Consider the following 27,375-nt stretch of genomic DNA (forward strand, 5'->3'; position numbering starts at 1 on the left):
ACGTCTGTTTTTCGAATAAAAGAAAATGAAAGATAAATATCTCGGAATTGTGCCGGTACGTTCAAAGTTAAATAAACGACGTTTGAAGGGCAAATACAAAAACGTTAGACTTGATAAAAAAAAAAAAAAAAAAAAAAAAAAAATACCGTAACAAGCCAATAATGTAAAATATAAAAAGCTAGTGTCTGCTTCAACAACATTTTACGTACGTACGTATTCGTCAAAATTGACTAAAAAAGATATTAAGAACACATTAAATATTAATGATAAAGAAAATAGAAAAGCTATTGAGTTCTTTATAACTCAATTTATTACTAGGTTACATAGAGAAATACATGTGTGGCATCTAATATAACAAAAAAAATAAAAATGAGGAAGTGATCCACAACCTCCGTGTACACAAATCTGAAAGATTATCGAAACTTTCAAACATCGCATTGACGAAATCTGCGCATAAAAATTTGTAAAATTTGAAAACAAAAGCGTGGCGCGTACAATAATCAAGACAGAGATGTCAAAGACCTTGAAATAACTACATTTGCTATATACTTCATACATTGTACCCTTGCCTTTCTAAAAAACACGTTCATCATTTTCATCGCGCAGTGATAGGGGAGCTCTTCTCTACACGCGCGGAAAAGATAAGTGTTCACTCAATATGGAGATTAAGCCAAAGGGATGACGCTCGGTGCCATCGATCATGCCCGGCCGACACGACCGAGTGGGACGTTAATGACGGGTCTCTCGTCAGCGGAATCGCTGACACGCGTCTTCGCGTCATTAAGCCCCGGTGCGTTCCGGTGCTACAACGGAGTTTCTAATGCCCGTGAATCGCCCAAGGTCCTCGTTCACGGTCAACCTGTCAAGGTCGCGGGGACGGAACATTTATCTCTTACCTCGCTGTAGACACGAGACACGCTGGAAAAAAAAAAAAAAAAGAGATGTCCATGTCGGTATCCTCTTCGCATTTCCGGTTCCGCGTCGCTGTAATCCGAAGAGGGCCGCGTTGCGATTTCAGTCTACATTCCTTCAGGAACATCAAAACAGACCTTTTTAGTCTACATCGTCAAGTTTTTCATTTAATAAGATAGAGTTTAACGTATTTGTTTATTATTTTTAACGTGCGATTTATCTAAAAATTTTGAAGGATTTATGTGTACTGTTGCGGCATTGCGGGGCTGCTCTTTCTTCTGGTCTTCTCCGCTTGCTGCGTGAGAATCGACTTCTTCGCGGTGTCTATATTTTTACCGCTGAACTTCTCCATGGCTCTGGTGTAAGAACCGGTGCAGATTCGTCCCCAAATCTTACGCTCCTCCGAGCACTTTCTTCCCTCGCTGGACGTTCGCTGAATGTCGCTCCTCTTCGGAACGACATTCTTGCCCATGTCCTCCTTTTCCAGAGACATGCTGGAGACAGTCTGAACGTCTTCCCACGACACATTTATGTCAGACTGCACGCTGGACGGCGTGGGGCAGCTGCTGTCGCTGGACAGAGACGAGGACCGAATGAAAGACGGCGGCGGTACCATCAGCTTCACCCCGTCTTCTGTCTGGTCGATTGTGGGCGATTCGCTTTTCGTTCTGCAGCCACCGAAACCACCGTCCTGGCTGTCGTAAACGAGGTTGTCGTTCAAGATGATCTTCGTGATCGACGTCCTCTTCCTCAGGTTTTCCAAATTCTTCTTGGGCGTGTTCTGAAAACTGTCCACCCGTTGCAGGATGTCTTTCAGATTCACGTTCGCGGTATCGGCGCCGACATTCGATCCGATTCGTTCGATCTTCGACGATCTAGGTTCCGGTTTTCCATTCGCCACGTTTGTTTTTTTAGGCGCTTCGCGGCTGTCGTCTTCGACCGGAGTTAGATCCGAATATATGTAATTGGGTAATCTCTCTTTCTCCTTCTGATAAATCGCAATCCTCAATTGCGTTTCTGGCTTCGGAGATTTTTTGTTCTTATTTTCGAACGTTTCGATCTTAGCGGACATGGCGCCCTTCACACACTGTTTATACTTCTCGTCTATTGTGGTGTCGACAAGGCTTTGAGTGTTGGCGTTGTCGACAAAAATCGATTGTCCGTTGCTCTCTTCGGGTCGCAACACCGACCATCGATCCAAATTCGCAATTTCCTCTTTCGAATCGATTTCGAACTTCTGCGCGACGTTGTTGTCACTCTTTGTGAAATCTCTTTCAGCTTTAGGCGATAGTTCTTCCTTCGTTTTGTTCGCTTCATCCTCGTCGTCCTCGTCCTCGTTGCCGGAATCGTTGTTGAGACTCTTCAAAACGCCCTCGTTTTTCTCGTTGCGTTTCCTGAGCTCTTCCCAATTCTTTCGCGGCTTGTAGCTCGTCTTCCGTCGAACGATTTTGGTCTCGGTGATGTTGATGTCCGGAATGAAGAGACGTAGAGCCTTCGTGCCGGTCGGAAACGTCACCTCGTTGATCCGTTTCTCGGTCATTATCGCCTTCAGACTTGCTTTCGAAGCTACTTCCTGGTGTTTGTTGAACGCCGAGACCAGCTGCGCGACGGTGTATTTGGGTTCCTCGGTCTCCGATTCCGTCGAGCGATCTTCCTTATCGTCAGATCCCGCCGAGTTGTTGGAACGACTGGACACATCGGAAGGTTGACGTTTGCAGGGACGATTGTTCAAGTCACTGGACTCCGCGTTGCGACCCAGTGGCATCTCGTCGGAATCCTCCGTCAGTGTGTCCGACTCGACGGACTTGAGGGAGTCCAAATTCTCTTCAGATTCCGAAGTGAGTTTCTTCGGAATCGTTTTGCGCTTTGCGTCATCTTGATTGTTCTGATTGACAAAATTTTTTGATATTTTCTCATCTGTCGATAAAATCATTAACGTATTTTGATTGATCTTCTGCTCGGTTTTTTCAGACGTTAAACCGGCCACCGAATTCGCATCATCGATCGTGCGATCGTCGTTGCTCATCGAGACCGCGAGCCTAGACGATGCGATCTCGGCATCGAGCTGCTTGAAAATCGGCAGCATGTCTTCGGTTTTCGCACCCTGGTAGCTCTTTCTTCGCCGTTTCAAGCATTCGAGACTTCGGTATATGTCCAGAACGCCTTGGGACTTGGACAGGGATTTCAGACCGTACAGTTTCTCGCGGGACTTGCTAATGCTCATCGAAGCGCCGGTTCGCTCGGTGCTGATCGTTGAGGATCCGTTCAGCAGACACGCCTGGGACTGAACGCGGTTCAGACTGCGTATTCTCGAGAGTATGCCGCGGCTCAGGCCCTGATTCAGATTGGCCTGGGAGCGACTCTGGGCCTTGCTCAGCAGTCCCTGCGTCTGTTCCTGGTTCAGCAAGCAGGTGCTCTGACTCGCGCAGCTCAAACTCGTTCTGGAGGAATTCAGACTGGCCTGGGAGTCCGCCGGGCTGGGAAATCCCTCGCTACCCGTCAGGCTCGAACGACTTCCCGTGAGACAGTGATTCAGACACATCTCGCTCTGGCTCAGCAGACAGTCTCGCAGACCCTCCTGATCCTGTTGCTGATGATGATGGCTCTGCTCGCTCTGGACATCCGCTTGGCAGAGACTCGCTTGGCTGGTCGTCTGGCTCATCAGCGCCACTCTTCTCAGGTTCTCACGGCTGACGACGCGCTCAAGAAGAACCTCCCTCGACTTCGACAGGTATCTTCGCAGATGCGGCGACGCCTGCGTTGGAGCGCCGCGCAACCAATCGTGATTCAGGCATTGCTTCGCGGTCATTCGTGCACTGGAAACGCAAAAAGTCAAAAGTGAATTTCTCGTCGTGTTTATTTATTACATCGAAGAAATCTGTTTGATGTGCGACGTTATCTACCTCGGGTCTAGCACCAAAAGCTTCGCGACAAAGTCCTTTGCCTGCGCCGAGATGTCTTCGAAGAGCTCTTCGGGAAAGTCCACCTCTCCCAGCGATATGTTCTGAAAGGTTTCCTGGTCGGTTTCGCCGCCGAAAGGCGAGAAGCCCGTGAGCAGAACGTAGGTCGTGACACCGAGCGACCTGGATCCGCCGAAAAACAGATCCATCGAGTTAACATAAATCCCACGCGCGCGCGCGTGCTCTTGCATAAAAATATTATAAAAGGCAATGAAACCCGTCGTATTTGGTATCTTACCACATATCAGCTGCCAACGTGATCGGCTCGTAATGCAGTATTTCGGGCGCTGAAAGAGAAATGTAAACATAATTAAGGATACATGCGCGCACAATGTGCATTGAGCGATCTCACGTGCGAGGTCTCTCTTCCCCGTCCGTTGGTACCTCGCGTGTCCAGTGACCTCGCGCGTGATGTCACTCGACCGCGTCATTTTTATTTATGTATATTACGTTAAAAAAAAAATCGAACGTAGGTGTTGGAGAGACGCGCGGAGTCGATTCGCTTCGCTTTATCGTCTCTAGCCTCCGACGAGATTTCAACGTCGTTGAGAACTTGTCGTTACAATCTCAGCGATTGACTCTACCCTGTGTGTCTAATAAAATTTCCGTAAAAGTTTCATCTCGTCAGCGCGAGCTGGGAAGAAATACGATAGCAATAACTGTTGCCGGTCTGTCGTCGGGAAACGTCAGACCGGATTATCTCTCGGTTTCTCCGAGAGACGATAGGATCTTAACTACCCACCGCCGCACACACTATGCCGATCCTATTATTTCATAGTCGCGATGGGCGCGCGGTTGCGACGCGCGTCAATTAAATCGCGCGACAGGTAGCCCAACCCGTTAAGCGGACGGAGATTTAGAGCAGCTTTTCACCGCGCAGACGGTAACGGTATTACCACCTCCGCGGCGGTTCGCCTGTGACATTTCGTTCGGCGAATAGAGAGGATTGGGGTGGGCGTCGCGCGACAAAGAGACCCCGCGATGATTAATAACGATAATAAATAATCTCTTCGGCGAGAGAGTCCCCGAGAGAGAAGGAAAGTATATAAGTATGTCTCGCGCGTTTTTTTAAAATTGCAAATCATATTTGGACTCGCGCCGACGAAAAAAGCATTGTGTTTCTCGCGTCTCAATTTCTTCGCGAGGAAAGAGGGAGAAGAAGAAAAAAAAACAGAGAGAGAGAGAGAGAACCGGGAGAAAAATCGCGCCACAAAGGGGGAACGTTAATTCATCGGCTGTCCGACTTTGTTATTTACTTCGTTCCGCGACGTAAAGGCCACGACGCGGCGATTACCTTGCCTGGAAACGGCACGATTTGAAGCGACCGACGTCAATTACCGCGATGGGAGGAGAGAAGAGAAACCCCCTCACCTTCTCCTCCCTCCTCCCCCACCCCCCGCCGTCGTGTGTGCTCGCGTATGTACAGCGCACACATGAGCACACGCCGTGAGCAACCGGCGGAGTTTATTAAGGGCGCACGTCCACGGACTCGGCAGCCGCGCAATGAGGCTAACGTGTCAATTAATATCGATTATATTTGCGATCTCGCCGCAGTGATCGTCAATTAGTGGACCCAGATAATGATCGGTGGCAATTAAGCCGCGCGGCAAAGAGCAAAGCGCGCGGACACACACCACACCTGGGACACGACTGCTTTCCCTCGCCCCCCTCGCCCCCGTCGCCGACGTCAACCGAGTGACAGCGAGTAATGCCCGGTACACGTTATCTCGACAGCCGTAAACGCGGCAATTTATATTTTTGTTTCCTGATTAAGGAAGTTTGTCAGGAGCCGCTATCGGTGTCGATCTCCCGGATCTCTCGTCAACTCGGACCGGACAAGCACGAACTCCCGATTGTTGCGAGCCAGAACGGGATTTATGAATAAATTAAACTTACGAAATCTCGAACGATGCTTAATAATGTTTTAAAACAAAAAAAAATCACGCCAAGCTATTTGTTTCGATCGTGTAATAAAGAATTCATTTTTGCGTGTGTCTGACGCGGGATCTCAATTATTCGTATGACAAATTCGAGATTGTAATTTTTGTATCAACGTGTAAGTGTGTGTGTGTGTGTGTGTGTGTGTAAAATTACAAAATAATTCGATAACAATCTGGAAATATTGAACGCCACCACACTCACCGACGTAATCCGGCGTGCCAAGGATCTCCCGGACCTCGGTGCCCTCGAGAATCACTCTCGAAATCTCGAAGTCGCATAGTTTGACGTCGCATTCGGGGAACAAACCCATCATCACCAGATTCTGCGGCTGTAAGAGAAAAAAAGCAACATTTCTCGCGTAATTTTCAAAACTATCAGAAATCGCTTCGCGACACATCCAATTTATCTATAAAAAGAAAAGCGAACGAAATAAAATTTAAAAAATCAACGTTCTTTCGCTGGTCGACTGGACTCTCGGAACGACTTGCACTCGTATGGAAGAGCAGCGAGACGGTTCTGCGAGAACGCGCGCGTTCGCATCTCGAACTGTCCGTCGCCGATTTTATCGCGGTCATAACCAAAGGGATACAATCGGTCTTCCGCGTGCTCGCCCACAGATAAGAGTGTGCGGCGTATTAACGACGTCACAGGAAGCGATTTCCGGTATCGCGCGTTACCGGAGTAGCCCCGGGTGTGCATCGTCGCTCGCGAGATGGAATTTTGGTGTACGCGCGTACGTGCCGTTTAGATTGCGGAAATCGCGCGCGAGAACGTCGCGATTTCCGAGTTCGCGCTCTGTATTCTTCCGTTGTTATCGCAATTCAACCCCTTATCTCGGTTCGGCGACAACTTCCTCGCGCGACATAAAGACGAGCTCAGCGAGACGCGCGGACGCGCACAACTCGACGAAGCGCAGCAACGCGTCGTTATTTCGACGGTCTTTTTGCGACGATCGACCTGCGCTGAATAGCGGCGTCTGTCTGCTTATAATGTAAATACCATCTGTCCGACCGTACGGGCCGGCTGGCTAAACAGGATTTATTTATATATCACAGGCGGCGATATACATATACATATATTTTCTTCTAATTCAACGGTCGCGCCGCGTATCCGTTCGATCGATCGATCGATCGATCGAGCGGGGGCATAAAATAATTAGCCGTGAGAAAGAGAATCCGAAAGGCCGATGAGTATCTATCAGGGATAGCTTATGGAAACGTAACGAAAGAGAGTAGCTTCTTATACGTGAAACCGCGCGCGCGCGCGCGCGCTTACAATTTGCAACCGATCGCCGTGAATTCAAAGACACGCCGACAAATCCAATTACCATAAATCGCCCGTAACCGGCGTATAATGAAGGTCGCGCCGGCGAATCGAAGGCTGTTATTATAATCGCTGACATAATCGAAAGATCGCGACGATTGTGTATCGCACGCGCGCGCGCGCGGCGCGACCGGTGATATTCGGAAACTAGAATCGCTTTCACCGATCGATCCGGTGAGCAGCGATTTGCGTCTCGTATACGAGGGGGGGGGAGGGGGGGCGTTTCTCTCGATATTGAGCAAGATATGATAAAACGGTGACCGGCCGCGCGCACGTGGGTGGGTGTCGCCTCTGAAAAAGGTCGCCGAGAAAAATTTAACATTTTACGATGAACAAACAAAAAAGAAAAAAAAAAGAACAATGTCACACGATTTAGCTCCCCTCCGCGACGACGAGCAGTTCTTTCCTCCTTCTTCAGTCATTAGCTGCGATATCATCGTCGTCGCTTCAACGAGAGCCTTGGCGCGCATTTTCACGTAGGCGCGCGTCTGAATATTCAAAGTTTCTCTCCTGGGGCCGCGCGCGACTAATAAATAATGACAAAAGATGTAAAAATAAATCTCTCGGCCCTCGAGATACGCAATTCCCCCCTCGAACCGGGGCCATTACGTGGCCGAGGGAATATTACGTGGTCGCGGCACTTCGCCCGCAACGGACGGGGCTTTACGACACAATAATATCGCGCAGAAGCTCCGCGCGCGCTCCTCCGTCCGTACACACTCTTGCGCCGCGGCGCAATGATAAATAGGTTGTACTACTACCACTAGTGGGAAGACCGTAAAGAATAATGCGACTCGCAATCGCGCGCTCGCAATCAGAATGGCATCTCTTCGCGTCGTCGTTATTCGCGGCCTTTTTCAGAGATTTATTATTTTCTGCCGGGACGACGCTTTTCCGCGGAAAACGACGACGATTAAAACGCGCGCGATTCTCATTCCCGCGGATCGCTTCGCGTTTGAAAGATCAAACGCGCGTTCTCGTCGTTGATCGCGAAATCTAATTCGCGACGGATTTTTCGCGCGCGACGAATTAGAAAGCGCGCGACGGGATTATAATTCGCGATCGCGCCTCAATTTCCAGAAACTCGCGATCGAACGTCGCGTGTCCGAATTGCGACGCAAAGAGAGCTCCTGCTCCTTCGATTGAGCCGCGTTTCGCAAATCAGTTTTTTTTTTTTTTTTTTTGCAGCGCGATATAAACGTTTCGGTAAATATATCACATGACATGATCGTGCAGAAGACTCTTCAGAAGAATCGTATAAATCCCACACGAATTCGACAAAAATCTTTCCGTTCAAACAAGCGCGTGGGCTCGAACGAATACACGTCGTCTGACTGTTCAGTCAAAGAATGTGTTTGTCTTTCAGCAGAATAGAAAAAAAAAAAAAAAAACATTTAAATAAATGTGGTTTCATCTTATTTTGTTTTCTTCCAGCCGTGCGGTACGGAAATTAATATTAATGTTTTCACAACGCGCGCATGTAGAGATAAGACACCGCAACACAACTCGACAACACAGTCGTTGGCCGCGTCGCGATTTCCCCTTCGCGGGAATTCTCGGTTTATCGGGAACCGTGCTCCAGTTATGGTGGCCAGACGTTGCGGAGCAAACGTCGAGGTGGTAAGAACCAGGTGTGATTCACCGGAGAGCGCGTGTAACAGCGCGAAGAAACAGGGCGTGGTCGCTCGCGGTCCTGCAAACAGCGCCTGTGTCGCTGAGAAGCGCGCGCACGCGTTCCGTTTTTCTTTCCCGCGCTAAAACTACCGCGCGATCTCTTTCGCAAGCAACACGCCGCGAGATATCTGCGTGTATTTGCGCCGGATCTGGTTCAGCGCACTGGAGTTTTGTCCAGGATTGCGTTCTGCAACGAAGATCGCGTCGGGTGGCATCGAACTCATCGGCTCCCCGCCGATCTTTAAAGAACTTTTTGTTTATCCTTTACGAACCGAATTCCGCGTTTCGAGAACATTTCAACGTAATCAGCGATCGAATTTAGCGGTGATTTATCGTATATTTTTCTCTTCTCTCGCAGAAAAAATCGCGGCGTATAAGAGACGTTCTTCTCGCTCCTTCTCTCTTTTCTCGCGCGCGCGCGCGCGCTATATATACTGCGCCCAAATACGGCAAGTAGCGTGTTTATGGAGCGCGGGAATAATGTTCACGTCGTACGCAACAAGCGCGCGTACACGCGCGTTGCAGCTTGAAACGCCGCGCTTACGAAATAAATCAGGTGGTGGTACCCTATTCGACGGAAACTTGAGCAACCTGAGTAGAGCTCCCGGTATAGGTCGGAGTTAATTTTGTTGCGTCACCGCAGCCGAACGCAATAAATATCAATCGACTTATAATTCACGCGCGGGTTTTAATTTACCTCGTTAATGAATCACGTACCGCTCTCTCGCGGGAGCGCTTCTTCTTTGTTCGTCGATGCGCAATGCAAATTCGACCTTAACCCGCGCATCTCGGAGAAAAAGCGGCGACGGTCGAACGACACCGGGTATTATATCCGCTACCTCGAGGCCGAGGATGTTGCTCCTCTCGCAGCGAGGATAACAAGGGGGAATCCTCTCCCGTAACGAGCGATCCGACGACCTCGTCCGAATCAAAATGTACTTTACGGCGCGAAGCGGTCGCGCGCGTTTTTGCACCTCGCGCGCCTTGTGTTGTCGCCGGCTTATTTTTCCGCGGACGCCCACGCCGAGATTTCACGCGATCGCGCGCTCGCCCGACGACGACGACGACGACGACGACGCGAATTTATTTACGCGACGAGGTTCTCTCTCGGCGCCGCCGTCGTGTTTCCTAATTTGATTAGCGAGTTAACGATGACGAGACGCTGCGGACAGTAAAAGCACAACCGCGCCAAGATACGGTTCAAACTTGATGAAAGCTCCGAGAGCGACGGCGATGGATACGAATTAATACCGACGACACGACTGTGAAACGTAATCGTGAAATATTTTGTCGGGCGTACAGCGAAACGACGACGGTCGCGACGAAACGAATAGTCAAAATATGAATTCTTTTATATGCGCGGGGTGACAAAGTTAAACGAGATGCGACACGGGCGGCGCGCTCGAGACTTCCAAGACGCCGAAACAAATAGTCAAAACATAAATTTTTTTTATCGCGAGGTGATAAAAACGCTCTGTGAGACACACGGGCGCGGCGCGCTCGAGTTTTCGAGACTTCCAAAACGTCGCGCCGACGTTTTTATACGCGCGCGAACGGCAAAAGAATCTTCGTTCGAGCGATAAAAAACAATGCTGTCGAGATTAAAGACCGTCGGAGATTAAAGAGAATTCTCTCTCTCTCTCTCTCTCTTTCTCTCTCAACGTGTAAAATGTCGACTGCCGCGTGTCGTCTGCGCTTAATTGCGCCGTTGGAGACGAACGTTTTACTGCCGAAATAAAGGGGATACGAGAGAACAGAAGTGAACCAGTCGAGATGTTTACCTCCGGCCCGGATGAGCGAGTCGTTCATCGGCAAAAGATACTCGCGAGAGAAAAAAAAAAATAGCAAAGACACCGGCTTCGAGAGAATAAAAAAGCGAGCTCGTGAATGAGGCGCCGCTTCGTTGTTTAATAGACAATTCGTTTCGCCAACGGCCATACATTCGTATGCGCTAAGACGAGTTTCGCGATAATATACGGCGACGTCGCCAAGAAGAAAATGTTGCGCTGAAAGTCGCGATACATCACGTGTCGTTGGACCGCCGCTGGTTCTTTCTTTCCTACTGGCGAAGGAAATCAACACCGATACGCGACTCTCCGCGGAAGAAAGAAAACACATCGTTCGCGCGCGCGCGAAGGTGTCAAGTTTCGAGAGTCTGGTCGGGAACGTCCGATTCTCCCCCGATTTTTTGTTTTCTGCGCACATATCGTCGTTCGTAAAAGCTTAAAAGCGAGTTTCGTTTTCGCGAATGTTGAAATAACACGCGCGCACAGCAGGCGAACGCGATAAATCGTCAGGGCGAGCACAGGCTTGTGTATTTGTTCGTGATTTTCGTTTTTTTTTTTTTTTTTTTTTTTTTTTTTTTTTTTTTTTTTTATTTTCTCCCATCCGAGAAGATTTCGGGCGATCGAGCCTTTATCCGTGCGCGACAAATATTGGAATCGACATAAATGGAGATTCCAATTTGTTTTCGAGAGCTTATCACTACGGTCGATCGATATAACGTGACTTCGTTGCCAAAAACGTTTTCCTCTATCGGTTATTCGTGTGTGTGTGTTTTTATTTTTGCCTATAGTACGAAAGTAGGACGGCGGAAGCCTGTCTGCCGTTTGACGATCGTCCGATTTCGAATTGTTAGACGTATTGGAAAACGATCGCGACGTGAAACGAACAGATCTGGAAGCAAAAGAACTCGTTTTTGTGAGAGAATATCTGTATCGCTCTCTCTCTCTCTTTCTCTCGAAGCTTCGGAAACATTTTCTTCGCGCTCGTCTGCGCGAAGAAAATGGGAATTTCTGTCGAAACGAACCCGACGGGTTCCGGGATCTGAATTCACACGGAGAGAGAAGCCGTGACAAGCATTCGCATCGACCTTTTATGGGTCGAACTTACCTTGATATCCAAATGGGCGATATTTCTCTCGTGGAGGTAGGCGAGTCCTTCCACTAGCTGCCGCACAAAGTGCACGACGTCACCTTCGAGAGGCACCAAATCGCCATCGATGAGCGTCTGCAGATCGCCTCCGGGCGCGCTGGAAAAAAAATCGGCGTTTATCTCGCGATCGTGATAATAAACGCGAAGACGATACTCGAGGATTCCGTCACGTTTCGCCAAGAAGAGTTGAACATCCTGTACGTATTTCCGGCGTGTACGAGCGATTGCGTAAGCGTTTAACAGACGCTCTGTTAATAATAAAATTACGTTATATTTTTTATAATAATATTGCGCGAAAAAGTGAATATATATATATATATATATATATTTAATTTATTACAGAGAGAGAGAAACACACACATAGTACACTTACTACTCCATAACCAAAATGATTTCCTTCGGTGTCTCGTAGACATCGTGCAGTCTCACGACACGCGGCGATTGCGAGCACAGGGACAGCAGAGCAATTTCGTGTCTCAGTTCCGCGCTGCAGTCGGCGTTGAATCGATTTCTTGACGAGTACTTGGCCGCGTAAAGTATGCCGGTCGATCGGGACCTGCAGCGATAGACTCTCGCCCATTGACCGCTGTTTTCAACAAATAACATCAACAAACGTATTTTGTTAACATTTGTTCCGATCCTGCAAAACTGCAAAGAGTCAAGTATTTTCATATTTGTCGCAAAACGTAAGTCTCGCACGATCCAAAATTTCAAGTTGACGCAAAAGTCGATGAAAAAACAAATTACGCGGAACGTAAAATGATATGCAAATAAAATAAAATACACAATAATGAGAGAAAAGGCGAAGGAGAGGAAAAAAAACGAAGAATTTATATGAATATGTGGCAAATTACAAGTTCTCTCGAGCAACATGTACGCCAACACAATTTTGCTTTCATTCGTGCCAGCTTCGATTCTTTTTTTCTTTTTTTTTTTATTGGCAGTGAACTTTACATTTTCACGACGAATTCACTTTGTCCTCGAAAAGCAAAAGTCAATGCCCGATGAGGAGAACGCCTTCCCGGAATCCTTCATTACCATTTCGAATACCTTTCGTCACGTTTCTCTGTTACCTCCTTCCGATCGTTATCGATCGCCTTTTACGCGTCTTCGAAATTTTCCGCGAGGTCACACTTTGACGCGACTGTTAGTTCCGCTGTTTTTTTTTTTTTTTGTAACTATATTTAATTAATTAATTAACTTAATGAATTAACAGAATTATTTACTTTATTTCTCTGTTTATAATTTCCGTGACAATAATATACAGCTGCTATTCTCTTCTTTTCGCTGTGTTCTGCGCACATTCGTACTCGTTCGCGGTACTCGGTGTCGCGTATATATTTTCTCTCTTCGAAACATTCCACCGAGTAATCCACATTATTTACAATCCCGTGCGCACTCTTCATTGCGCGCGCCGAGTCTCACAATATATCGCCGCCGAAGATTCCGGTCGTCTCTTCAAGCAAGGTCGACACAGCGGCGCCTGGCAAGGCTGCGCTCGTAATGCGTATATCTCACATTTTCACCCGAGTATTCAAGCGAGTACCTTTATATGCGCGCGCGAGCGAGAGAGAGAGAGAAAGAGAAAGAGAAAGAGAAAGAGAGAGTGTTACATAAATGACGATGCGATATACGGTCGTAGATGATATCGAATCAACTTTCTACATCGATATATCATATCTCGATGTTCTGTTTTCAGTCGGTTCGAGATAATCGAAGATCCAAACACAAGGGATCAGCTTTGTCGGTTTATTTCTCGTTACGACTTTAATCCATTGAAATAACCGAAGCGAATGGGAAACGTCGTCGGCGCGTCTCTGTGTGTATACATCACACTCGTGAATTAGAAACACGGAAGTGCATCGGTTCTCGCGTGCGAATCAACAACTCATCGTTGCGTCCTTTCGCGGTCGCGCGATAAGGATAATGAGCATCTGATAGCGGGTCGCAATTAACTTTAATCGATTCCAATTTTAAGACGCCGACTGGTATCCCGGACTTTTCCACTCCTCCCATTCGTCTCGGGTTAAAAGACCTGGGACGGATGGAGCGAACAAAAGCGGCGAGATCGTTCGTCAAACGGAGAGGGGCGATATCGCAATTTTTGCTGCCCTTTAAACGCGCGGGCTCAAGGCTCGGTTCTAAAAGCAATTTACCGCGGGAGCAGAGCGCGGATGTGTATCGAAGATACACGAACGAGAGGAAAAAGAAAGAGAGAAAGATTATTGGAATCGCCAGGACATCGGATTATCTGAATAAAATACGCCGCTGCATACGGGAGCGCGCGACGATTAAAGAGCCAATCGTGTTGTTATTAAAGATCGCGGGGACTCTCATCGAGCGTAGTAATCATAGAAAATTGGATTTTAGCGAGATTGCTGGCGTAATGATCGCCCTCGTCTCCCGGGGGGGAGAGGTGTTGAAAGCCAACGCGAGCGTGGAATAACTTATGAAAATTTATATATTCTCTCTATACGTTTCGTTTTTGTTTTCTCGCTCGATCTCGTCTCCGTCTCACAGTGACTCAGCCGTATCGTGATGTAATGAAAAACGTCTCGAGCATAAGAGGTGCATAAGTAAGTACCCGTTGCAATATAAGCGCTTCAACATTTCAATTATTGCAAATAATAGTGTGTTCGGTGTTTATTATTATTGTTGTTGTTGTTGTTGTTATTATTATTATTATTATTATTAATCGCGCGAGCGGTGTCGTCGATCGCGAAATGTATATTTACGTATAAACACGTCTGCGCGAATATATCGCGCGACTATCCGCGGGCTTGTCCATGTTTGCGTGTGCGATATTATGTGAGAAGCCTTTGTGTGCCGGAGCAGCAGGTAAATCAGCCTCATTAGCGATGCAAAGGCGCTGCGAGGCAATCGCGTTCGACTGATATCGATATACCCGGCGAGAGCAAGCGCGTCCAGTTATCAATGCGCACACGCCGACACTATCCATTAAAATGGTTTGCGCGCCATTAACATATCCATGAATATGAAACGCTTTAAAGTACAGAACGGCGCGAGTATAAACGCTTGCTCGTTCGTTCACGGGTCTTTTATCATGTCTTCCCGAAAGTGGAGTCGCTATCGCAGTTTTTTGGGTTTAATAACCGGGCGATCGATCCCTCGATTAATCAGTACCAGGATATATATTCGAGGAGAAGGCCGATACGTTCCCATTCCACCGCGACGTTCTCTTTCTCTCCCACGTTTCTCCCCGCGCGGGGACGCGCAAACACACACGACAACGAACTGAACAAACTTTCGTGCTCTTTGTGCTAAATCTCTGTCTCTCGCGAGACAACGAGAGACAGCTTTGGGATTAAAAAACGATGACGTGATTAGCACTGTGTATTTACATCGGGAAAAAAAAAAAAAATAAATGAAAAGCAGTAAATTTTGCTCGTGATAGATTTGTTAACATTTCTCGAAAATTTCTTTTTATTCGCTAAACAGTTTAAGTATTTTAAATATTTTTTTTATTTGCGAGATACGCGCGCTATAATCGAAATGACGATGAGATGTCGATTAATCTCTTGAAAGCGAAAGTAAGTTCGCGCGCGCGCGACGAAAGTAAATATAAACGACGAGAAAATCGCGCGCCCCCGTTCCTCTCTCCCCCGGCAAATTGTGCCGTGCGTGCAATGCAACGCGCGACTCTAAATTAAATTATTAGCACGAAAATTACACGTTGGCCAATCGGCGGTTTATTACCGGACCCGTCACTCCGTCCGGCCGATCATTACGGACCTAATTCGCGCGCGGCGCGATTAGCCGGGGCGCAATAAATATGATTAATGCGCGACGCGCGTCACGTCGTATCGTCGTGCGCATATTGCTACCGTGCGTAACGGTTTGACAAATTACGCGTCGCATCCGAAGGCGATTAATCATCGTGCGTGGCTCGTTGCGTGCAACGCGATCCGAGCCATCCGCGACGACGAGCGGCGACGAGATCGTCGGGATTAAACGAGGCGCGCTCGTTCAGGAATTCGCGCGCACACAGACATTCTTAGACTGAACGCATAATCGTTCCAGATCTAAAAATATTACAAATGTTTAAATTTATGTAACCTAACCAACACGCACAGTGCGATTGAATTTTAACAAACTGTGACTTTTGCAAAATTTTACACGTGTACTAACAAAACTTCACACCATTCCAATAGCAAAATTTTCTAATACAGAAAAATCGTAACGGAGACTCTCATACGTTGCAAAATCGACTCACCTCGCGAACGGTTTCGGATCAATCTCGTAATGCTCCGTGATAGGTCTCGTTTTCACTACCCTGGCGAGCTGCGCCTCCTGGACGAGAACCAAGCCCTCCTTCACGTGCTTCTCGCTCCACTGTACTCTGCATCTGCCTCTGCATCTCTCGTCGCTGACCGCCCGATCGTTCGCCCGCTTCGTCTTCGCGCACTTAGCCGGTGACGCTTGCAAATTGCGATGTTGCGGTCTCGGCGACGTCTTCCTCGCGGACGACATCGTTGGCGCCTGGTGACTCGACTGATAGATCATCATACCGACGACGAACGAAATGCAACAGAGAAAAACCGCACGTGCTCGTTCGCGACGACGCGAGGCGGAGACTTCAACGCTCGGCGCGCACTCGATCGCGCTTTATCGATCGCGCGACTTTTCCAGGCTTCTCGTCGGCGTCGCGATGTCGCGATCTCGATCCCGATCTTTCACGGGCTGCACTCGCCGCGTACGACCTCCTCTCGATCGGCCACGCAGCTACGCGGTGCGCGCGGTGTCATTTCTATCGCGACCAGGAGACGGCTCTCTTACTCGACGAGGGAATTCGCGATCGACACGACGATCTTCACATCTTCGCGGCCCGTCCGCCTGCGAAGGATAGAAAGAAAGAAAGAAAGAGAAAGAGATCGAGATCGCGTGGCACACGGTGCAACGCCGAGTCTGAAACTGGCCGTCGCCGGAGTCAACGAGAGCAGAAACCTCCTCTGCGCGCTCCTCTCCGCCTCGCTCTCTTCCTTCCTCGCGCGCTCGAGAGCAACACCGAGAGTCCAACACCGAGAGAGAGAGATCCCCGTCTCGTGTTTCGCTCTCTGGACCACCTCGATCCTCTCTCGCGTTCTCTTGTCGCGATTCTCCCTCTTCGTTTCACCTTCTCTCAGGGTCGGAGCAAAATCCTCCTCCTTGCGCGGTCCGGCATCGCAATTATAAGCGGACATGAAATAGCGCTTCGATATGCAAATAACGTAGCGGGACTTATTGTTCCTCTCGCGCGCGATTTTTTTTATTCGCGGGATTGTATAAACGGATCGGACGGCCTCCGTTTTTCTTCTTCCCACCCACAAAACACACGCTTCTGTTTTAAATAAAAATGAGAAACGATTTTTTGATTTTTACGACTCGGGGGCTTCTCAAGTCGAAGTTCGCAACGTCTCAAGTGTTCAATCGTTTTTCGAGAATCTAATCGGACTAGACGAAAGAGAAAGAAAAAGAGAGAGAGAGACCAGTCAATGAACTACTTGTGTTACAAGCGGGTCAGACGCGCTTCCCCACTTTTGGGGAGCAATGCGTGTCCTACTATGCTCGCGCTCGATCCTCAAAACGTCCTACTTTGCTATATCGATACAAAACTCTCGTTCGCTCGTAATGCTTCAGAGAAATATATAGACAAGGTTAATTAACTACTACTGTCCTACCTACCTACGCGCGTAGGTTTCCACAATCTCGATCAATCCTTCGAACACTAGATTCGATCGTTGTTAATTAACTTCGGTCGAGTCAACTTTTATCTTCGTATATTTTTTAAATAGATTCACATTTTCCTGCAGTTTGTATAAATACTTAAATATCAAAAATGTCTCTGGACTCTTTTGAGGTGAGAATCGACGGCAAATCACACAAAGAGCATCATCGCGTTGCAGGAACCACTTCGGCGTGGAACCTAGAAAGGAAGCGACGCGCCGTAGCAGAAAATCCTCGTGCTCCTCCTCTCTCTCTCTCTCTTCGCTTTCCATCCTTCCTTTTCTCGAGGCGCAACTTATGCACATGCATAATGCACTCGCGCCCGGACATCTACGCGGCGATCGCCGCGCGGCTGGATTCCACCTACGTCAGAGAGGAGAGAGAGAGAGAGAGAGAGAGAGACTCCAACAGTATCCTCGCCAGTACCACCACCGGCGTCGTCATCGCAACTGGCGCCATAAACGCAACTAAAAGAAGCAGCGCCGGCTTACAAGTAACCAGAGAAACGACCAGACATCCCCGACGAATCGGAGGAAGAAAAAAAAAAGATCTCGCGAATGAGAGGAATCGAATGCACAATCGACGTATAAGCTTCTTCCAGCACATTGTCGGGTGTTTTCTCTCTCTCTCTCTCTCTCTCGATATTAAAAAGATCATTCGAAAAATAATTTTTGTTGTTCCGCTTTAAAGCGGAATATAATTTCGCATCGAATTTACTCGCGTCTGAGAGAATAAGCGAAACGAGGACCCGCCCTGTTTTCCGCGTTTCCGCTACGACCAAGGTGGAGTATCGCCGCTCGTTTCAGGAAGAGATCCTTGTAACCGGATCGACCTTTAACTTCTCTCGTTACAATAATGGAGCCCGGTCGAAGGGCCGGTCGCACGGTAATTGGAAATTACCGTGTCGTCGCGCATGGCGGGTCACGAGTGCGCGCTCTTCGAGAGAGCGCTCGCGCGCGCGCGCGCGCCAACAAAAATGCGCTCTTCATTGGCGCCGAGCGAATCGTGTATCGATATCTCTTCCGGTGCGCGCAGAGCGAATTTATTTATCGCAGATGACCCCGTGGTTTCGTTCGAAACGACCTGGGACACGGGCCGTACACGCTCGGCGCGCAGTTCGCGAAAAAACGCACGAGCGAAAGCGAGAGTCGAGAGATTGTCTCGGGAAAAGGAGAGAAATCTCTCTATTTTTGATCGGCGCGGTTCTACGCCACTGCGTAAACGGAGAGAAACAAACGGCGTTCGTTTCGGCGCCGTCGGCGGGCGGAGGCCAACCGATTTTTCTCGCTAGTGACGAGCATTTTCGCTTTCTTTATCTGCGACAAAGAAGTTTAAGCGCGTCTGCGCGATAAAAGCGTTAATGAACGCGTTAGGGGAACCCGTCGCGTATTCGAAGTTTTCGTGTTTCCGATACAATATCGAAAACAACTCAGGAACTTTCCGATCCGAGGCGTCAGAATGTAAAGTGCGAAGTGTATTTTATGGATATTAGTACAACACAGGCGCGCGCTGCGCGCACGCTATTATTGTTTTTATTTTAACGTGTAGTGTCAGTGAACACAACCTGTCACCGCGATAAAATATGATGACAGCTAATATATACGTCTTACAAACCATATAATACCCATGAAGTATAAATGAGAGATATCAGAAATAACACATGAAAATCAAACTCAAAAACTAAAAAAAGAGAAGAGTGGAAAAACAACACGTAACAAGGAGAAGTAGAGAAACACCATATGACTAAAGTCACGTGACAAGGAAAAGAGTAAAAACGAGAATATTATATATATCATATATAATATTCTATATCTATATATAATACATACACACACACACACACACACACACACCGTAATCACGTGACCAAAGTCAGTGACCCCGCCAAAGTCGCGCGGCCGAGGTCAGTAACCCACCCCACCAAGGCCGCGCGGCCGAGGTCAGTGACCCCTCCCATCAAGGCCGCGCGACCGAGGTCAGTGACCCCGTCAAGGCCGCGCGGCCGAGGTCAGTGACCCCGCCGCGGTCACGTGAACAAGATCAGTGATCTTACCGTAGTATGTAATACACATATAATATAATATAATGTATAATATTATAAATATATAATTAATTATATAATATATATTATACGGAATATATATTATAATATATATACTATAAATTACAGTCACGTTACTTTAGTCACGTGTTGTTTTTCTACTCTTTTCTGTCACGTGACTTTACTTTAGTCACGTTTTTAGTTTTCTCCACGTATACGACGAACTGTCAAAGTCGCTTTTCTGTCATTATTTACTCTCTCGATCTTACCGATTCGATTTGACTCAACTCGACTCGATCAACCAACCAATCGGCAACGCGGAAAGGAGGTAACAATAGATGCGATACATTCGACTCAAAAACGCGCACTTTGCGGTACACATGGATTTTTTAATGAGAGACTTGGAGATATTATAACATTGCTTCCTCTTGACGTATACAAGTGCGTCTAGAAAACTGAAAAATTATCGCGAGCCACTTCAGATAGTCTCGAAGGCAATATGTGTATTTTTCTCGCAATCCCGTGAAAAAGTAGAGCATTCAACGAGCCACTTGCGTGGGATAATTAGGTTTGGACCCGGAGCGGGATCGCGAAGGAGAGAAAGTAGCGCTGTGTGTGTGTGTGTGTTCGCGGGTGCGCTTATGATCGCGGGCAGCAGCATCTGCGTCTGTTTACGACGGAATTTGCCGCCGATGTCGCAAGGCTGAACCACTGACTGCACACTTCACGAGAGAGTCGTCTCTCGTTCATAAATACATCGACGACGCCTGCATTCCGTAAATTCGACCCGGTATCATTAACGGCTCCGAATAAAATATATCGACGTGCGCGTCGCGTCTGATTATCCGCGTATAAATTATCAGGGGGGTATAATGCTGAAACTGTATTAAATATGATTAAAGATTTTCGAACAAGATATTATGATAAACTACCTCGTCGTATTTCACATCGGGAATGAGAGAAAGAAACGATGTTGAGTAAAACGTTGTTTTGAGACACAAATTTATTTTTATTATTATAGCGTTTATTTATTCTCAGCCGGAATTACATTTTCTCAAAAAAATCGTAAACAAAAAATAAATAAATCATACGTACGTACGAGAACAAAATTTTGTATATACATACAGAAAAACAATATTCTTGAACTATGATGTAATAAAAGTATCGATGGACGATTTAAAACTGCGTTTCAAACTTCGAAAATGCACACATTATTAAATTATTATATTTTTATAGATGCAAATATATTTCAAAAGTATTTCTGCAAACTGTTCGGTACGTAGACATGTTACACGCCAGTGTACCGAACTTAAACTCGATCGGCATATCGAACCTCGCTCGACATTTTTTTGTTTTTTTTATCGCGGCTCAAAACCGCGAAGACGCGTCAGGATTCGCGCATCGTGACGAGCCGAAAAGAAGAGGGAGGAAGGAGGAGGAAAAAAAAACTGGTTCTAGTTGGTCGCGTCGAAGGCAGCTGAGTCCCGTGACGAGAGCGGCCGCGACTATCCTTGGCCACGATCTGCCGGCAGAGATATCTCGCTCGGTGCTAATTGTCGGTACTAATTGCTTGTCACCGGCGCGCGGAATACTCGCACGTACGCTTCTCCGTACGACACCGAACGCTCTTGGGAATACGAGACACGTATCGCGCGCGATGACTGTCGATTCCACAAAGGATCATTCCGACAAAGAACATTCCGCGAAAGTTTGCGCAGACGGGGGAGGGGGGGGGGGACGCGCACCGGATCTCATCGTTTCGCGGGGTCTTCGCATCGCGGAAAGCGAACGTCGTCGTTTCGGCTACCGTTACAGCTTCGCGTCGCTGACGAATTTAATTTTAATACTTTCACATTGTATTTTACAATCAGTTGTGTACGTAGAGGATTCTTGTTACACCCGTCATGTTCTTTATCGCGAACAATAGAAAAATAGGATAAAATGTGATAACCAGCGCCTGCGGAAGAGATCCTCGGTGAAAAGTTTGATTCCCATGACACGAGACACCCGGGTACAATCACGTGACTCGGGTCCCACGGAGATATCGCGCGCATCTCTTCACGGAATCCTAATATTCAAACTGAAGACGAAAAAATCTAAACCGCATCGCCAAGCTTTTTTCTCTCTGGCGGGAAAAAAGATTTGAAGAAGATATACCTTACATCATATGACGAGAAAAACTCTCGTTACGTTTTTGCGTAACGCGAAAAGATATCGTTTTTTCACTCATTAGCGGAGAAACGAGGACCTCTCTCGCGAGAAACGGAGGTCGACGATCGATCCCGTCGCGAATCTAAAATTCTCGATGAAGAACATCCGAGAGGAAAGACAGGAGAACTCCGTATCGATACGGCGCTAATATTATTCATGAGGCTTTCACGGGTACTGGCAGGTATTACGGCGAAAGGGAGATACCCCGACGTGAATTCTATTTCGCGACGTCGGCGCTCGTCACTGTCACCGACGGAGAAGAGTCCGGCGCGGCGGGACTGCGATAAGAGCGACCTGGATATAAACCCGTCGGTTCGCGCTTGAAAGTTCAATCTCAAGCGCGAACTCATTTAACTTCTTCTTCCTATCGTTCGGCTATCGTCGAATATGCACTTTTGTTCACTGTCATATGCAAACGTTATGCCCGTCTATGGGTTCTTCACCTTATCTCTTATATATATATATATATATGTATACACATATATATGCGCGCGTGAGATATATATATATATTTAGTATTCTCTCCATCTCTCGCGTTTGGCTGAAAGGTCAAGTCTCAACTTTCCAGCGCGCATCGCACGCGGACCCGCACGTTGACGACCGAGCGCGGGTGTCCGTTCGCCGCGCGCGATCATCGGAGCCGCAATCAAAGATATAACTCGGAAAAGCCGCGCGAGGTCGTCGGGGCTATCGTGACGTTCGAAATCAATTATCCGCGCGAGTTGCGACGTTGCCTAATGATTTCTGTTTATAGATATCTCTTTCTCTCTATACACTTCTCTCCTATATACAACGGCAATAAATTTTCCCGCTCGCGCGTCATTGTTGACTTTGATGGCTCGTTATTTGCGGCACTGTCCTCGGCGCGATACGTTGACATCTTTCGTTCGCCAGCCGCGTTCGCAATAAAATCGGTACGTCTTACTTTTGCGTCGCGCCAAAGCCGCGCGAAGCGACCGCGGCGCCGACGACCTCAACGTCGACTCTTCCGGCTCGACACGCAACGCCGAGGGTCTCGAGGGAAAAATCTTATCGTCGATTTACGAGCTTGACGCACGCCCGACCGGTCGCTCGCGCGTCCGGGAGCTCTCTTCGGACTCTCGTTCCATTTCGAGGCCCTCCTCTCCGTGCGGAGAGAGAACGCACGTGGTTCCCTTTTGAAGATCGAAACTTTTATCGTCGCGCCGCCGAGAGTTTGCGTGCGCGAGTAAAATTAGAGCCTGCGCGCAGAGAAAGGGGAAGGTGAGGGAGGGTGGAGGGGAAAAAGAGAAAAAGGCGATATGATAAAAGCCGGTTAAGTGGAGGCTTGTCGGGTGGTTTGCCATGTGACAACTATAAATACCCGAATAAACTTGTCGGGCTACTCGCGTAAATTAAGGAACTTTAACGCCGACGAAATTTCTATTTATGCGAATTTCGTGTAGTCTGTTTGTTTGGGATTTTGTTTTGTCCGAGAGATATTTCGTGTGTGCATGCATGCGCATATTGAATCCGCGAAACCCCCCGGAGCGGATATTATTTGCACAACGAGGGGGAGAGACACACGATTCGACGACGATTTCACAAAGTATGCAAATTATCGGCTACCATAAAGGACGATATGATGCGTGTAAATGCGCGCGTTACGTACATACATACGCGCGCCGCCGCACACGTGCGGGTTCTCGCGCGCTACGATTTACGATCTTAAAATTAGACACAATAGCCGCGCGCGAGAGATACTCTCGCGCCTAATAATCGCTTTGTCGCCGTATACGGGACGTCAGGATTAATGTCGCGGTATTGCCGCGCGCGCGCGCGTTGCCGAGAGCATTGCTCAGAATTTGCAAACATCGCGAAACCGTAAAAGGACATCGCCGTCCGAAAGAAATAACAAGGTTTTCATAACATCCGCGTTCGCCTCGTTAAAGTCGGATGAGTCGCGACCCTCGCTGTCGCACGGAGAAGATTTAAGTCCCGCGCGCGCGCGCAAAGTCCTTCCTCTTTGAGGATTGCGAGAAGACTTCCGCGGAAAAATTAACGCGGGATCATTGAAACTCAAATTCGCCCGCGAATAAGCGAGATGGCGGCGTAAAGTGAAAGTTGTGTAGTATCGCGCGTTTTCAAATTTCACGCGACGAAATTCGAGAGAGGGATATCGGCGCGGGTATCAGCTTTAATCGCGTTTGACGTGACACGTGGTGCGAATCGGCTTGAAATCCACTTCGGGATAAAATCGATCTCCCGGTCTGTAATTAGAGGCTCGCAAATGGCGCGCGCGTTTGTCGGCGCCCGTTTTGAATTCGCGGCGTGTATATATTCCATATATACACGCGTGCACGTGTTCGTCCGCACGCCTTCTTCTCTTCGTCTTTTTTTTTTTTTATTGCTTTTTTTTGTACTTCTCTCCCTTTCTTCGTTTGCGTTATACGTGATCGAGGGAGGGGGGGGGGCGCAGACTCTCGCACCCTGACCTACACGCTAATTAACGAATTATCATTCGACAGCGCGCGAGGCAGCGGCGGCGCGACTTTATTTGGTCGCGCCAGGTGTTACGATGCCGGCGTGCCGGCGTTGATTTAGCAATTTCTAGGCGCCACGAATCGCCAAGTAATCGCTCGTCGCCCCCGGCACTTTCCATTATCGGCTTACTCTCAAGAGAGGCCACGAGGATAAAGTGGAAAGAGACAAATACACACACACACACACACACACAACCTCCTCCATCGCCGCCACCACTGTCTCTCTCTCTCTCTCTCTCTCTCTGTGCTCCTCAGTTTTCTTGCAAAATTCGACGCGGCGCGGATGAAAGCGCGCCGAGCGTGGGAAATTCGAATTGTATCTCGCACCTCAGTTCAACAGAAAACGATTCCGGGATGATTACGAGAAAATTCATGTGGGCTGGTAGTTTCCATTAATCTTCTTGCGAGTCCGAGACGGAAATCGCACGCGGTACGTCTCATTGTTGATTTTTAAGAGAAAGAGAAACACGTACGATAACGTAACACGCGCAGAAACTAATATATCGTGTTTTCGTATAATCGATCAGAGAAGAGGATTGGAATTTACATACGAGCGATGAATTTCTGAATTTCTTGAATATAACATGCGAACGCGCGTGGGCATCTCCGCAAGGCAAAGTCGCGTTGACTTGGTTTTGAGCGCGATTATATCACGTTTCATTCAATTGCAAAATGCGCGATTACAGCGAGCGCACACCTGTTATTATCTATTAAAATGGCAGCATCTGTATCCACGTCGGGGATTACGTGGTCGCGCGCGGTGACACAATCGTATTAAATGTATAATCGCACGGTTTCGCCCCTGTGATCATCGTCAGTATATTAATTAATTCCGGAAGATACGGGGGATCGCGAATTAAAAAAAAAAAAACACAAACTTGTTCGCAATGAGGTGAAGACCTTCGCGAATGTTGTCGAAAGCGAATGTCATGTTAAACGTAAAGAAAAATCGATGAGAGAACTTTTTAACTGAATTTTTTTTAATTAGAGAAGTTAACAACTTGTAAATTAGAGTAATATTTCGATTAAAATGTCAAGATGATTAAGTTATTAACGAACGTATGTCAAAACAATTAATTTAAATTCAAATTTATGGATTAAACTGCGAATTTCGCGCAGTCGTCCGAAAGTCCGAGGCGTTTTTCCAAGTTTCCGTGTCTCGCAGAAAAGTCTTCGAAAGTGAATCATCGCGGCAGCTGCGCCACCGCTAATGTATACCTATTTATAGGATAAAAAGCTGACCATTCGCGAAAAAAAAAGTGTTCCATTCGCCATATCGGTAAGTAGACTCCAAGATCCAGGGCCGCGTTCTCTCCCTCCGTCTTCGGCGTGTGTCGTGTCATTTTGATCGGACGAGCGCGAACACATCGGACGCGCTCGATTTTCCTTTTTTTTTTTTTTTTTTTTTAAATTCGTATCGCTGTCCCGCCCTTTGATAGTCCCGTGAGACAGGAATCGTTGATTGATTTCGAATAATACGTCGAACGTGAAATGTCCAATTTTCTCAATCGCAACGTGTTTATCCTTCTGATAGGCAACCCGTTTAGCATTGCCGTATGCGAAGAATCAATGTTGTAATTTTAGCAGCAAACAGACGTGTTGAGAAACCAAATAAATGAAGGAAAACGGAAAAAAGGAAATTGACAAGAAAAAAACTCACACCACCAATTGCGAATGCAATGTTGCATTTATTTCATACATACTTATTATTAAAATTAATACAATGACAGAAATATGTACAGGAAATTGTTTAGCAGCTACGTTGTGCACGACTGTAACCTTGGCGATTATTCTGATAGTAAAACGTGAAATAATAATAATAATAATAATAATAATAATAATAATAATATAGTATAATATATTATAATTAATTATGGAATAATTATATAATAATAATAATAATAATAATAATAACAATAATAATAATAATACAATAATAATATAGAGAAAAAAATCGGCAGCGCATTGCGTCCGAGATAAAGACACGATCCGCGCTCTCTCGCGAATTTTATTAGATCACCACGAGGAAATGAGAGAAGCGCAAGCTTGATGAAAAATTCTGACTAATCACAATATCACAAAAAAAAAAAATAAAAATAAATAAATCGCAAATTCGCTGCTCGGATCGCACGTCGCTTCTCTCTCTTTCTGTAGCATAAAAATTATATTACACATTTTTCCTGCTCTTTGATTCCCGGTACCGTACAACTCGGGCCCACATTCCCACACTCGCGCTTGCAATGCGTCTTGAGAGAGAAGAAATGTATTATTATACGTACACGCGCATTAGAATTGTGCGTAGACGCGCGTGTTCGTTCGATGCATCGCAACCATACTTCACGCGTGTCTGAAATTTCTATAGAGTTGGGTTTCTTTGTTCGGTGGTTTTTTTTTTTTTTGCTCTCAAACGCGCGCGTGTAACGACGATCGAATCAACCACCGAAGAGGAGACCAAACCTTACGCAATTCCGCTTACGAAAAGAAAAACAAAACGAGTCCGACACACTCTCTTTATACTGTTCTTCCGCCTCCTTGTAAAATTACACGCGCAAACGATGTGATTACAATTCTCACACGTCTATAAATGGCAGTTAGTCTTTGCGGAGACCTAGCCAGTCTAAATGATAGAAACTTGAAATAGTCAACGTATCAAAAAAAAAAAAAAAAAAAAAACGAGTATTCTTTATAATTTCGGATATTGAACCACATTATAAAAACGTTGATTTTTGTGATATGATATGGAAGTTTCAAGGATCCTCATTATCGCGATTAAAATGTAACACGCAATGTTCACGCTTTTTTTAAATCTTGTTTTTCATCTCTTTTTTTTTGTTTTTTAAATCTCATGAATTTATTCAAGAAAAATTTATATCTACGATCGTATCGAGATACCGGCTCTCATGCCGCACGTGAAACGAGGTTCATCATAAAAAAATCCGTCAATTTTGCAACGCTCTCGTCCGCTCTTCTTTCTTACTCTTCGTCTCGACGAAGACACAGGTCGCTTGTTAGCGTTTCGCCAACGAGCGTGTGTGTTCGCGACGAGGATAAACAAAACTTGCGGGCGCGCGAAAACAAGAGAAGCGATCGTGAGAAAGAGAACACAAATCGCGTTGCGCCAGAACAGAACTCGGTGCATTTTTTTTTTTTTTTT

General features: G+C 47.0%; 1 protein-coding gene across 2 annotated transcripts; it reads right to left on the reverse strand.

Moving 5' to 3' along the window:
* Positions 1–204: 204 nt before the first annotated feature.
* Positions 205–16,771, reverse strand: LOC109859806 (serine/threonine-protein kinase GIN4-like). 2 transcript variants are annotated; one of them, XM_020438380.1, is made up of 7 exons: positions 15,979–16,771; positions 12,118–12,330; positions 11,703–11,841; positions 6,015–6,141; positions 4,111–4,159; positions 3,816–3,995; positions 207–3,728 (listed from the first exon to the last, which is right to left on the reverse strand). In XM_020438380.1, exons 1-7 carry the CDS (start codon positions 16,269–16,271, stop codon positions 1,151–1,153), a joined length of 3,579 nt encoding a protein of 1,192 aa, XP_020293969.1. In that variant the 5' UTR covers positions 16,272–16,771; the 3' UTR covers positions 207–1,150. The 2 variants fall into 2 exon arrangements, with proteins under 2 accessions (XP_020293970.1, XP_020293969.1); XM_020438381.1 differs by lacking the exon at positions 15,979–16,771 and having other exon boundaries at positions 205–3,728; positions 11,703–11,992; positions 12,118–12,257.
* Between the last annotated feature and the right edge of the window lie 10,604 nt (positions 16,772–27,375).

Source organism: Pseudomyrmex gracilis, unplaced genomic scaffold, assembly GCF_002006095.1.
Source record: "Pseudomyrmex gracilis isolate BER0280 unplaced genomic scaffold, ASM200609v1 scaffold_291, whole genome shotgun sequence".
Taxonomy (NCBI): domain Eukaryota; kingdom Metazoa; phylum Arthropoda; class Insecta; order Hymenoptera; family Formicidae; genus Pseudomyrmex; species Pseudomyrmex gracilis.